This window comes from Mustela lutreola, chromosome 5 (genome assembly GCF_030435805.1).
Source record: "Mustela lutreola isolate mMusLut2 chromosome 5, mMusLut2.pri, whole genome shotgun sequence".
Lineage (NCBI taxonomy): Eukaryota > Metazoa > Chordata > Mammalia > Carnivora > Mustelidae > Mustela > Mustela lutreola.
Window position 1 is genome coordinate 72672439 of NC_081294.1, and position 12258 is coordinate 72684696.

Here is a 12258-nt window from a genome sequence, read left to right on the forward strand (position 1 = left end):
TTGGCTGGATTCTATGGCAACCACTGGTGCTGGACAGTGGGTGCCAGCTGCAGACATGGGTCTGGGGGGGCTGTGGGACTCCCTGGTGGGCCCTAGAGGTGAGAGAGGAGCCAGCAGGAACTGACCAAGGCCACAGTGGATGCTTGGGGCCAAGCCCTGGATGGAGCCTGGCTCTTGGCAAGGCAGAGAAGAGAAGTGAGAAGTGGAGGGGACATCTGAGCATGGCCAGTGTGTGGGACTTTGCAGGGGAGCAGGCCAAGGAGCTAAGGCCCAGCCTCTACTCGTGCACCCTCAGCCATATGCCCTCGTGTGGGCCCAGGTGTCTGTTGACAGGAAGACATACTTTTTCTAATTAGCACAAAGGCTCCATAGGAACTAGCAGCAGCCTTGGTTTAGACTTTCTGGGTATTCTGACTGCCAAAATATTGCAGGCAGGAAGAGATTGGGGGCGGGGGTAGGAGGCAGCATGCGGTGTCAGATGTCAGACAGAAGGTCCCTGACTCCAAGCAGTGGCCCCAGCTCTTCCCAGCCTCCCAAGTACTGCCGTTATCTTGTGCCCAGCTCAAGCCTGGGTGCTGTCCAGTGCTGCCACATCCTCCCCAAACACTGGCTCATGTGGGGAACACCCCCCCAGCCCTGCTAGAGACCCCCCTCCCCAGCCTTGAGGACCCAGCTTTAACTGAGGTAAAAGAAACAGTGTAGGGTACTTGCTCCGATCTCGGGAAGCAGTGGAGCTAGACGAGTGGATAGTCGCCTCAGCACAGTAGGGTTGGTGCTGTGGTCGGGAGCCACAGCAGGGAACCCTTGCTCACACGGGGAGGGGAGGAAGGGCTTCCTGGGGAAACCTCATTCATGATGAGGCCTGTGAGATGGGTGGGAATTGGCCAGGCCAAGTCAGGGAAGAGTTCTTGAGGCAGATGGATGAGCAGCCCCTGTGCCCGGAGCATGGGGGGTGTGCGGGTGGGGGAGACAGTGTGGCCATCTGGCATCACCGAAGACCCCGAGAGCCCATCAAGGGCCCTCAGTACGGACCTGATAGAGGACTTGGCTACATGGCTAACGAATAGCTTGTTACCTGTGACATCTCCAGTATGCACCGTCCCCTCTGTGCACCTGCCGGAGAGAACAGTAACTGGACCAGTAGCCCACCTCTCTGTCTAGTCAGCCTCTGCCCTGGAGGGAACACGAGGCTCGAGGTGTGGATCTGCCTCCCGTGGGTTCATCCCCACAGGTGTGTCTCCATCTCCAGCACTGGGAGCATACGGAAGAAGTGGGCTGAAGTGTACTCCATGCAGATGAGGGGGGTGGGGTGGGCATAGGTTCTGGGGCACCAGGGATTCTGGAGGCCTTTTGTTCAGCAAGTCTTAGTGGATGTGCCAAGTCCAGAACCCAGACAGGCGGAGATGACTAACAAGCCAGTTCTGCCTGCTACCTTGGGGGACCCCAGCCAGGTCACAGTCCTTTCCAAGGAAGGGACCCTTAGACTGAGGTCAGAATGAGGAGCAACGCATGTAGAGAGCAGGAGGAAGCATGGAAAATTACGAGGGGACAGAGGAGGGAGTGGGCGAAGGCTCCGAGGCAGAGAAGAGCTAGGTACCTGGGTAGGAGAGGGGCAGGCCTGCGTGGCTGTGCCAGGATGAGTGGGGGTACCATGCAGTGAGGCCTTTGGTGGGTCCAGTTCCATCAGAGGGGCTCATGGTGCCAGCAGCCCTGGCAGTTAGGCAGGCAGGCAGGTGGTATGGTCTGAACTGTATTCCAGGGGCCCTAGAACCCGCCGAAGCATTTTGAGAGTCAGGGAAGCAGTGGCTCAGATAACTGAGCAGGCAGCCAGGAGAAAGGAGCTGGGTGGGCTGGGGCCCCCTACCCTGCGCCCCTGGGTCTGTCCCTGAGAACCATAGGCCTCTGTTGTACGGTGTGTAGCACCACAGCTCTGCCACTTACTGTGGGATCTCAGGCAAGCTGTACAGCCTCAGCGTGCCTCAGTTTCTTCTTCTGTCAGATGAAGAGAATATTTATGCCGTTGTTGAGCCTATTAGGAGTTACACTCTGGAGGGCTCTCAGAACTCCGCCTGCCACATGGTAGCTGCCCACTTACCATTAGGAAATGCTTTTCCCTCATCCCGAAACATCTTTTTGGCCTGGCACCCAGGCGCTCAGTGATATGCACTGACTGACTGTGTTTGCTGGTAGTGATCAATGGAGAATCTGTGGGTAGGGGGTAGGGGACATGTGTCCTGGCACAGTCCCTGCCACAGGGAGGCCAGCTTGGGAGGCCTGCTTGGGAGGCCTGGTCAGGCCTCACGCACTCCCCACCCCCACGCGTGAGGCCAGAGGAAGCGGCAACTTTCTTCGCTGGGAAAGTGTTGTGGGGCTCAAGCATTTGGGGGTTTTCAGAGTCAACCGTCAGAGGCGAGGGAGTTTTCTCTGCTGGCGGTGGCAAGGGCTCTCAGGGTGCACGTGGCCTGTAAGCAGACCGCTGCGGTCTGCAGGGAAAATGCCGACTGTGTTTATTTTTCACCTGAGCCTGCAGGAAGTAGGGGGGTGAGGGGGTGAGGGAGGGCAGCCCAGCCAGGCCCCAGATCAACCTCAGAGCAGAGGAGACCTGCCCCGGGGTCCCTTATTTCCACCACCTTCTGTCCCACCCTGCCTTTGGACCCCCCTCCCAGCTCCAGGCTCCTCAACAAGAGGAGCGATGCTAAGGCAGCACAGTGAGGAGTTTCCAGTCATGGGCTAATGAACGTGTCCCAGAGATGATGACCACCTTTGGGACACTGGATTTTGAGACGGAAGGGTGCCAAGCAGGAAAAGCCACACGCCAGCAGGAAGGATGGCTTCTGCTCAGGCTGTGGCAGACCCGGCCTCCCAGCCCCAGGGTCTCCGAGTCCTGGACCTGTCGTGCGTGTGTGTGTGCATGTGTGTGTGAGTATGCAGTGGGGTGTGCTGGCAGAGGTAAAGTCCTGAACAAGGAGTCCGGGCTGCTGTTGAGTCTTTTGTGTAGGCACTGTACCACGCTGTGAAGGGCAATACTGAGGAGGCCGCTCCGTGCTTGGCACTCTGCCCGCAGGTGAGAGAGAGGAGCTTGTGCCGTCCCATACACTCAGGGTCTGGTGGGGAGAGTCCGCCCAGGCCTGCCCCCTTCTTGTGGAGGTTGGGCAGTCAGTATCAGAGGGAGGAGAGGGGGCAGCTCCAGTCATAGGGCTCCCCATACACATCCCAGGCCCCAGGCAACCCCACCTTGTCTGGGCGGCCTGGCCCTGGGACAGCCTTGTGCTGAGGCCATGGAGCGGGACGTTCCACTGGCTGAGGGGGGTATGGGGCACTGGGCCCTACGCCAGATGGTTCCCCCTGGCTACCAGCACAGACATGAGGGGGCTGGGGAGTGAGGCACAGGGGCAGCCTGCATCAATGTGGGAAGGACTGGCCAGGCCCTCAGTGCCCTGCTCTAAAGCCCTGACCATCCCACGGCCTCCAGCGGATAGCAGGCTCTTTGCCCCACTCCTGCCCCGCTGTGGTTTGGCTGCAGACTCCTTTTTATTTTTTATTTTATTTTTTTAAAGATTTTATTTATTCATTTGACAGACAGAGATCACAAGTATGTAGAGATGCAGGCAGAGAGAGGAGGAAGCAGGCTCCCCGCTGAGCAGAAAGCCCGATGCGGGGCTCGATCCCAGGACCCTGGGATCATGACCTGAGCCGAGAGCAGAGGCTTTAACCCACTGAGCCACCCAGGTGCCCCTGCAGACTCCTTTTTAATTAGAGGCTTTCCCCAGTTCCCAGTGAAGGGTAGTGGACAGGATGAGCCCTCTGACCATTGGGCAATGCCTCCTACCTCCCACCCCCCACTCAATACCTGTTTCACACATGCATCCCAGGCCACAGGCTATAGGCTGAGCTGGATTCGGGGGTTTCCTGGGCCTGGCTGTGCTGCACCTTGGGCCTTAGCCAGCTTGGCCTAGGACAGTCAGCTCTGGTCCTCCATCAATTGAGATGCCTCTCTGTGGTTTCCTGGCCAAAGCTAGCCCTCCCCAGAGATGGGGGTGCGGCCACCCTCTTCCTCTCTTGGAGCAAACCCACCCTACCCCCTTCCTGGGAGAGTGGGACTCTGAGACTGTTTTTCTGAAGCTGGCACCTTGGACCCCAGACTCTGGGGTCTTCCTTCCATGGGTCCCACTCTACCAGCCAAGCTTACAGTTCCAGGGGGCCCAAGAGCCAGAGTCTGGGCCTAGATGGCAAGGCCTTCTCTAAGCAGGAGCTTACATTCAAAAGCCCCCAGGCCAGAGGGACCTGTGGAGGGTGTTCATTCCACCTACTGAGCCAGGGTTCCAGGCGTTTGTGCCCTTCAGTGGCGAATGGTGGAATGCCTTCCACCAGAATCCCAGGTTCTCAAGAGAATGGGCTCTGAAGCTGTGGCCCTGTCTGTCATAAGGCCTGGTCAGGGCTGATGATGTCTGGCTACCACTGTCTTGGGGACCTATCAGGATAAAAAGGCCCCAGAGGCTTCCAGGAAGCTTCCCAGGCCCTCCCTCAGCCACTGCTCCCCCAAATTTGAAGGCAGAATTTTTGCATCTGTGATCAGTAAGGTAATCGAGACTCATTGTCGTTATTCAAGGGGCAAACTGGCCCTAGGATCCTGTAATGAGGAGGTTAATATAAACGTCAGAGAGCCTTCGAACTAGGCTCCCTAGCCCACTTTACCTTGTGGCACACCCAAAAGTGATCACTGGACCAACTGGAGGAGGAGGCTGGAGGCTGAAGCGCACATGGAAGTGCTGGGCGTGAGCAGGGAAGAGAGGGAGGGAGTGGGCACCTGCAGTGCTTTGTATGTTTCTAAGTGCATTGGCAGCTCTAGGCACAGGAGTGCTGTGATCTGATTTACATAGTTGCTGGATGGAGGATTGGTGGGGGGACAGGCGGCCACTGGAGTCATCCAGGTGAGAAGTGACTACGGCTTGGACTGAGTTGGGGACAGGGAGGAGGAAGAAGCAGACTCTAGATTATTTTGAAGTATACCAGTCGTATGGCCTGACAGATTGGAGATGGGATGTGAGAGAGTCAAGGATATACTCCAAGGTATCTGAGCAACTGGAAGTAGGGAGTTGCCATTCACTGATGAAGAGGGAGAACAGCATTTTGGGAAGAAAACCAGAGGCTCTGCTTTGGACATACTGAGTTTGGGCAGCATTTCAGATTTCCAGGTAGACGTGGTGAGTAGGCATTTGGGGAGTGGAGTTTCCCAGAGGAAGCAGGGGCTGAGATCAGAATGTCAGTCATCAGATGAAGACCTGGAAAGCTGTGACCCTGGATGAGAGCACTCTGGGAATGAGGGGGAAATGGAAAGCCACGGGCCCATCTTGGGTTAGGTCAGGAAGAGGAGTAGCCAAAAAGTAGGCCAACAGAGAAGCAGCCTATGAGTTTGGAGGCAAATCAGATGAGTGTGGCATTCTGGAAGCCAAGCGAAGAAACTTTCGAGGAGGGAGAAATGAGTTGTGTTCAGTTCTGCTGAGAGGTCAGGTAAAAGGAAGGCTGAGCACTGAGTTCAGCAGTGTGGGAGATGCTGGGGACCTTGACAGCAGCTTTCTGGTGAAGTGATGGTGCCAAGGGATGGTGAGGCTGAAAGGGAGCCCGAGAATTAAGAATAGGAGCCAAGGATGGGGAGGGCTTCTGCTGTGTTTTGCAGCAAAGGGGAGAGAGACCTAAGCTGGTGGCTCAGGGAGGACTTAGAGCCAGAAGAAATGGCAGCCCGTCGGTCCCCTGGTGGGAATGTGGTTGGGCCTGTGGAGAGCTTGGCACAATGCCTGGCATGTGGCGGGCACTTCGTACAGGAAGGATTCCACAGGTGTCCTCACAGCCCATAGCTGCCCCAGCCCACTTCCTCTCTCTTGCCAGCCCTTGTCAGCAAGCCTGAGGAGCCTACATTCTCTGCTTCATTCCTACATGCGCGCTGTCCCAGTTGTGTCTGGGATCAGTGCTGCAGATAAAGAAAGCCTGAGTGTGGCATGAGCCTCTCAGCTTGCTCAGAAAGCCTTGCCATAGAACAGCAACGGTAAAATCACCACACCCAAGGCCTGGAGACACCACGGCCCAGTCCTCGGCCTCCAGGACTGAGGTTGCCAATGGGCTGTCAGATGAGTCTTCCATCCATAGGCAAATCCCCTCTGGCAAATTCAGACCAAAACTGGCCCAGAGAGGTCAGCACCGCAGGGCCAGAGAAGGACAGTGAGGAGCATTTCCTTTGTGCAGGTGAGGGGCTTCCTGCACGTTCCTTCCTTGTGACACAGCACCTGAGGAATTGAGCTCTTGGGTACTGTGTGGCTTTACCCTCACAACAACCCTGTGATTCTCTCCATTTGCCAAGGAAACTGATGTTCAGATTCTGTGGTCAGTCCTTGCAGGCCACACACATTAGAAGCAGGATCTGAACAGGCCAGCCAGCTCCTCCTCAGGTTCACAGTGGAGACCCTCCCGGATCTGCCCCAGGAAACCAAGAGAGGGCTCTAGTTAGAGGTGCTCCCTCGGGGCTGTGGTGCCACCGCTATTGGGACATCAACCCATGTGCCTGACGACAGAAGGCAGGCTGATGAGTCCTGGGATGTGAGGCTTTTCCCGGTGGGCAGATGAACGAGCAGGGGACCAAAGAGGTGGCAGTGTCAGCACCTTCCCCGAGTCCTGAGCTGGGAGCCCAGCTTCAAGCTCCCCTGGAGGCAGGAGTGTGGGGGAGAGGGCAGCCAGGGCTGCTGCCGGTGGGTGTGTGAGCTTGTGTCTACCTGGAAGCCTCACATCTTGGCTAAGGTGCAGCTCATACTTGGCCTCCCCTCTCGCCTCACCCTAGACTCCAAACAGCTAGCTAATCTGGGGGGCGGGGGGGACCTGTGCCAGGCCTCCTCTCCATGAGCTCCCCTAAGCTTCCCCAGACCTGGTGATGAAGGGACCATGAATATCCATTGCACAGGAGAGGAAACTGAAGCCCAGAAGTGTTGGCGAGTCTGGCTGAATTCACCCAGTGGGAAATTGCACCCACAGGGTGGGAAGGAGCCCAGGCCACAACCTCTCACTACTCTCCTGCTCCAAGATGTCCCTGTGTTTCTTCTGTGCCATGAGTCAAAAGTCACTTATCTGTGCTCCTAGCCAGCAGAATCCCCACAGGTGAACTTTCCAAGTGGAAGCTGAGCCTCAGTGATAGATGATGTTTCCAGGATCCTGGCTTGTGCAGGTGTGTGCTGGGGAGATGCAGAGCTGTGCCTTGGCCCCAAGCAGCACCTCCCTGTGGCTGTGTTCGCATGGGGAGCCCCCTTCCCCAGTGTGAGTCATCTCATGACAGATCCATGTGACTAGTGTGAAAAGTAAGAGTCCTGTGTTGCTGAGGAAACAGGAAGTGTGGGGGCTGAGTGGGCTGGCCCTGGAGGGAGCCTTGGCTCTATCTAGCCCACCTGCTCTGAGTTAAGGGCTGATGGGAGCCTTTCTTGTGCGAACAAATCCTGTTAAGCCTGAGGTGGAATAGTGGGTCAGACTCAGAACCCTGAGTCTGGGGGCTGGAGGAGGAAGAAAGAAAACTCCTGGCTGTCCTGGGGTAAGCCAGGTCTTGAGACCATTACCTGATGTCGGGCTGGAGGCCATGAGCAGCCCCCAGACAAGCCACAGGGCCTCAGAGAAACTGGGGGAGGAAGGAGTAGTTGGGGGAGGGGGAGGACTGCCTCAGACCCAGAGGGAGAATTTCCTGGACAGGGGAGATGTGCCTCCTGGAACTGAGTGTGCAGAAACCAAGAGGCTCTCTAGGTAGGAGGGCTGCTTGAGCAAAGCCTGGGGGCCGTAGGCAGGGCCACTGGACATAGCACGGCTTGAGTGGTGCCCCCTCCTCGAGGCCTGTGGTTTTAACCACCCCCACTTTCCTTTGACATTTGGGCTACCCGCACAGCTAAAAGAGGCTCTGTCTATATGTATGCCCCCAGCCCTGGGCCTTCCTCCTCTGGGTCTCCTCACATTCACATCGCGCCCCCCCCCTCATTTTTCAGCACAACAAGGCCAGTCAACCAGCCCACAGCGTCCCACAACTCTCTCCTCTCTATGAACATTTCAGCAGCCCACACCCTACACCTGCACCAGCTGACATCAGCCAGAAACAAGGTACGGATCTGGGAAGGGGAAGGACCTGACAGCCCCTGAGCCTGGGGCCAACTCCTCAGCTTCAGAGTCCAGGGACTAGGTCCTGTTTACAACTGGACGACCTGGAACTGAACAAACTCAAAGCCCAAAGAAAACATGAGAAAGATGGATGGGGAGCCTGAGGGCAGGTGGTGCCAGGTCAAACTTGGAAGGCTTCAGGGAGGAGCCTAATCTCAAGTGGCCTCCCAATGCCAGGATGTGGGAGCAGGCATTTGTGTAAAGCTCAGGACAGTAAAACTTGAATCCTTCCCTCCCCCCAGTGAGAAAATGGAAAGTGGTGGTTGTGATGGCTGATTCACCTCAGCCTCAGGGAAAGTCATTCTGAAATCAGCCATTGTCGGCTGTGGGAAACATGCTGACTCAACCCTGGGGAGGCAGAGGGGGTGGGTGGATCCCAGGCTGCCCAGGCCAGGGGGCTTGCCTCCTGCACACAAAGCCAGACCGGAGTCCCCAGTGGAGAGACCCCAGGTGAAGACCAGCAGTGGACCGGGGCACGGTGAGGCCTGGCCTTCCCACTCCTAAAGGACTCCACCTCTTCTCCTGGCCAGCCAGTGTCCTTAAGGGTAGTCACCAGTCTCTGCCCTGTAAACGGAGCACTGTCATCACAGTGGCATAATCCTGAACAAACCAGTATGTCTGGTCCTGTAGCAAATGGAGGTAGATCTTAGAGGCCCCACCGGCGGCTCTAGGATGCAGTAACTAGCAGAAGTAGCTTCCAGGTCAGGCTACGTCACTCACTCGGCCCCTCTCCACTGTAGGAGTTCACAGGCCTCTGCAGACCCCCGACCTCTCTGGCTTCTACTCTTTGACCTCAGGCAGCATGGGACAACTCCCCCACACTGTGAGCTGGTGAGTGTGGGCCTGGTGGGAAGAGGGCACTGTGCGCTGGTGAGACCCATACTTGCCCTGTCATTTACCACCTCCCTCCATCCTGTTCTGCCAGCACTCTGCTGCCAGCTCTGTCGGTACCAGGGGCTGGCCAGAAGTTCTGTCCAATTCCCAGATGGCCCAGTGCACTCCACTTGGCTTCTGGTCTTGGTCTGCCACACTTTGAACTCTGCCTTGAGTGGTGTGGGGTGGGGGACACCGAGCTGCCCAGGGTTGTAAGAATAGGTAAGGAAGAAAAGGGAGACCTGCCTGAGCAGGGAGGGGGCAAAGACAATATGAATGGCTATGAGATAGGCTTTTACCTTTCAGCCACGTGGTGTGCAAAGAGATACATTCTACTTACCTACCTCCTGCCAACTGGTCCCTTGGCTGAGCTCCCTGAAGAGCAGAGTTCTCTCTGTCTCCTCTGGTGCCAGGGGCTTAGAGAGCCTTAGAGTCTGTAAAGGCTGGGCCAGCAAAAGCCAGCCTGAACCTTAAGTCAGCAGGCCCAACTGTGGGCCAAAGGGCCCGTCTTCAGCTGGAGCGGAGTCTCAGCAGGCTAGTTTGGCCCTTTGCTCATGAACCACAGAGTGAAGTGGACAGGTCTGCAGCCTCTCTGGGCTGGGGCAGTCCTACCCAACAGCAGGAAAGCATGGTTGTCCAGGAAGGAAGGGAAGGCCGGAGGCCCAACCTGACACCTGCCTGCCCTCTTCCATGTGCTCTTTACCCATGTTCAGCTCTCACTCCATTTCCAGATTCTCCTCGGACAGTGCTCCACTCTGAATACCAATCAGGACTCCACCTACGAATACCTATGAAGTTGGCCAGGCAGGGCTGGCCAACCTCAGGCCCCTGCCCTCTCAGCACCTGATCGCCCTAGTGCACTACCCAGGCCAGACCCCCAACAATTATAGGGCAGTGTTAGCAGTGCTTTCGCTGGGGGCTGTAAAAGCCCAGAGCGGTGCCTCATCCAGCTCAGCATTTCAAGGGCTTTCAGGAGAGAAGGTCACATAGCCAAGCAAGGCCTGAAGGGAGACCAGGAATCCAAAGGGGAGCAAAATAGTCCAGTCATTTAAACAGTGGATGCAGAAGCCCTAACGCAGATGTCAGCCCTGTATTGACCAGGAAATAAGGCTAGAGGTGAGCTGGGGGACGGGGGTGGAGGCACAGCTCCTGAGCTGGATCCTGGGAGAAAGCTGTCATTTCTGCCCCTTAGGGCGCCAGTGGAAGTGTGTAGAGGAGAACAGGAGCAGCACAGGTTGCCCTCTGGTGGCAGATGCCCAATACATACACTGGAAGAGTCCTGGCAGAGACCGATTCCCTGCCCACCATGGGTCCGACCCAAGCACTGTGGGGAAGTCTGTCCCCACATCTGGCCAGTAGCCGGACTGCTAACAGCTGTCTCTCCCAACCACAGGCCCAGTCCTCCTCTCTACCCCTTGTCCCCTTCCTGCGGATATAGACAGCACTTCCCTGCCCCCACTGCAGCCCCTGGCGCCCCCTACCCCAGGTGAGTCCCACACCCTGCAGCCAGGCTCCTGCTTCCTGTTGCCCAGGCTTCAGTGCCCACACGAGGCCATGCCCAGGCCAGTGCTTGCCCTGTGCTAGTTGTCTGTCCATCCGTCCGTCTGTCATTCTGCAGCCCCTGCTGCTCTGTGCCTGAAAATGAAGCCAGTGGGAGAGCTAGAGGCCTAAGCCCAGGTCATACCATGCAACCAAGTGCCCTCGAGCAGCCAGGGACAGTGCCTGCCCACGTGTGCTTGTACTCCTGCCTCTGTGCATGCCTGAGTCCGCCCAAGTGCAGGTGTGTGTGCACTCACCTCTCCTGTGCCTCCTTGCTGGAGGGCGGGTCAGGCACACTTTCCTGGGCATTCCGTGAGCTCTGCCCAAGCTGAGGCACCACCTTTTCCATGTGTCTCCAATCTTGGACCCTTAGGGGCTCCCTGCTCAGAGAAAGGAGCAAGGGCACTGTGGTTTCCACAGAGGAGCAGAAAATCAAAGTGACAGGTGTGTGTATATGTATGAGTCCCTTCATTGCACTCACTCCTTCAGTGACTGACCCAAGCCAGGGATGGAACAAGTAACTCAGCAGACATGTCCTGCTCTACTGGAGTTCACAGCCCAGGGTGGGAGGTATGGACAGAGCACTAATAGTCAAATGGGCTTTCTGGGTGATGGGATAATCCTAATCAGACCCCAGCCAAGGCAGGGGCGTGGACAGGGAGAGCTTCCTCAAGAGTCACATGTCCTGAGTAAAGCCGCCAAGGGGAACAGAACTGGTTGGAGATGGTGAGGGCTGTAAAGTGATGAAGAAGTGGGGAAAATGGGCACCTGGGTGGCTCAGTGGGTTAAGCCTCTGCCTTCGGCTCAGGTCATGATCTCAGGGTCCTGGGATCGAGTCCCACAATGGGCTCTCTGCTCAGCAGGGAGCCTGCTTCCCTCTGTCTCTGCCTGCCTCTCTGCCTACTTGTGATGTCTCTCTGTCAAATAAATAAATTTTTTAAAAAAAAAGAAAAAAGTGGGGAAAAGATGGAACAGATTTTTTCAGCGGGGGTGTTCATGCAGAGTGGGGCAGGTCCTGTGGAGGATCCTGGGGTTTATTCTGTGGGCTATGGGGGAATTTCAGCAGGAGTGGCCAAGAGCACTCAGATGTTTTTAAAAGTCCCTCTGAGTGTTGTGTGAAGAGAGGCCTGGAGGGTTCAAGCAGGAGAGGAAGGGGACTCCCATGGCAGTCACAGGCTCAGGAGACTGAACTGGTGACAGTGTAAGGTAAGGGGACGGATTCCAAAGCTATTCAGGACTGACTTCATAGCCCCCTGAATGACATGCATGCAGATCTGTGCAGTGTGTCTGTGTGACCTGTTGGGAGCAGGTGTTTGTATGTATCTGTGTACCTGTGTGCAAGCCAGTGGGGGTGGGGTGTGTCCCCATCTTTGCGTACTGTACAGGGGCCTCCAGATGTCCAAGGTCTGGCCCATACGTTCCTGCCTCGGTGTTAACTCTCCTTCTGCCTTTAGGTTCACCCACCCATCCCTGATGCTGGGCTCTGGTGTACCTGGTCACCCTGCAGCCATCCCCCACCCGGCCATCGTACCTCCCTCAGGGAAGCAGGAACTGCAGCCGTATGACCGGAGCCTGTGAGTGAGAAGATGCCCAGTGTGGAGGGAGGGGAACAAATGAGCAGACTCAGGAGCCCATCCATTCATCAGCCAGAGACACATTCTTCCCACC

The 12258-nt window shown here is 56.6% G+C and overlaps 1 protein-coding gene across 4 annotated transcripts in view; it reads left to right on the forward strand.

The window, feature by feature from the left end:
• TCF7 (transcription factor 7) overlaps positions 1-12258 on the forward strand; it is a 31889-nt gene that overhangs the window by 15606 nt on the left and 4025 nt on the right. For 2 of the 4 annotated variants that reach the window (XM_059174578.1, XM_059174577.1), the window contains exons 4-7: positions 8010-8121; positions 8919-9009; positions 10445-10537; positions 12045-12164. In XM_059174578.1, the coding sequence (XP_059030561.1) occupies positions 8010-8121; positions 8919-9009; positions 10445-10537; positions 12045-12164 (416 nt within the window). The remainder of the gene's footprint in view (positions 1-8009; positions 8122-8918; positions 9010-10444; positions 10538-12044; positions 12165-12258) is intronic. The other 2 variants (XM_059174580.1, XM_059174579.1) reach the window with 1 other exon arrangement.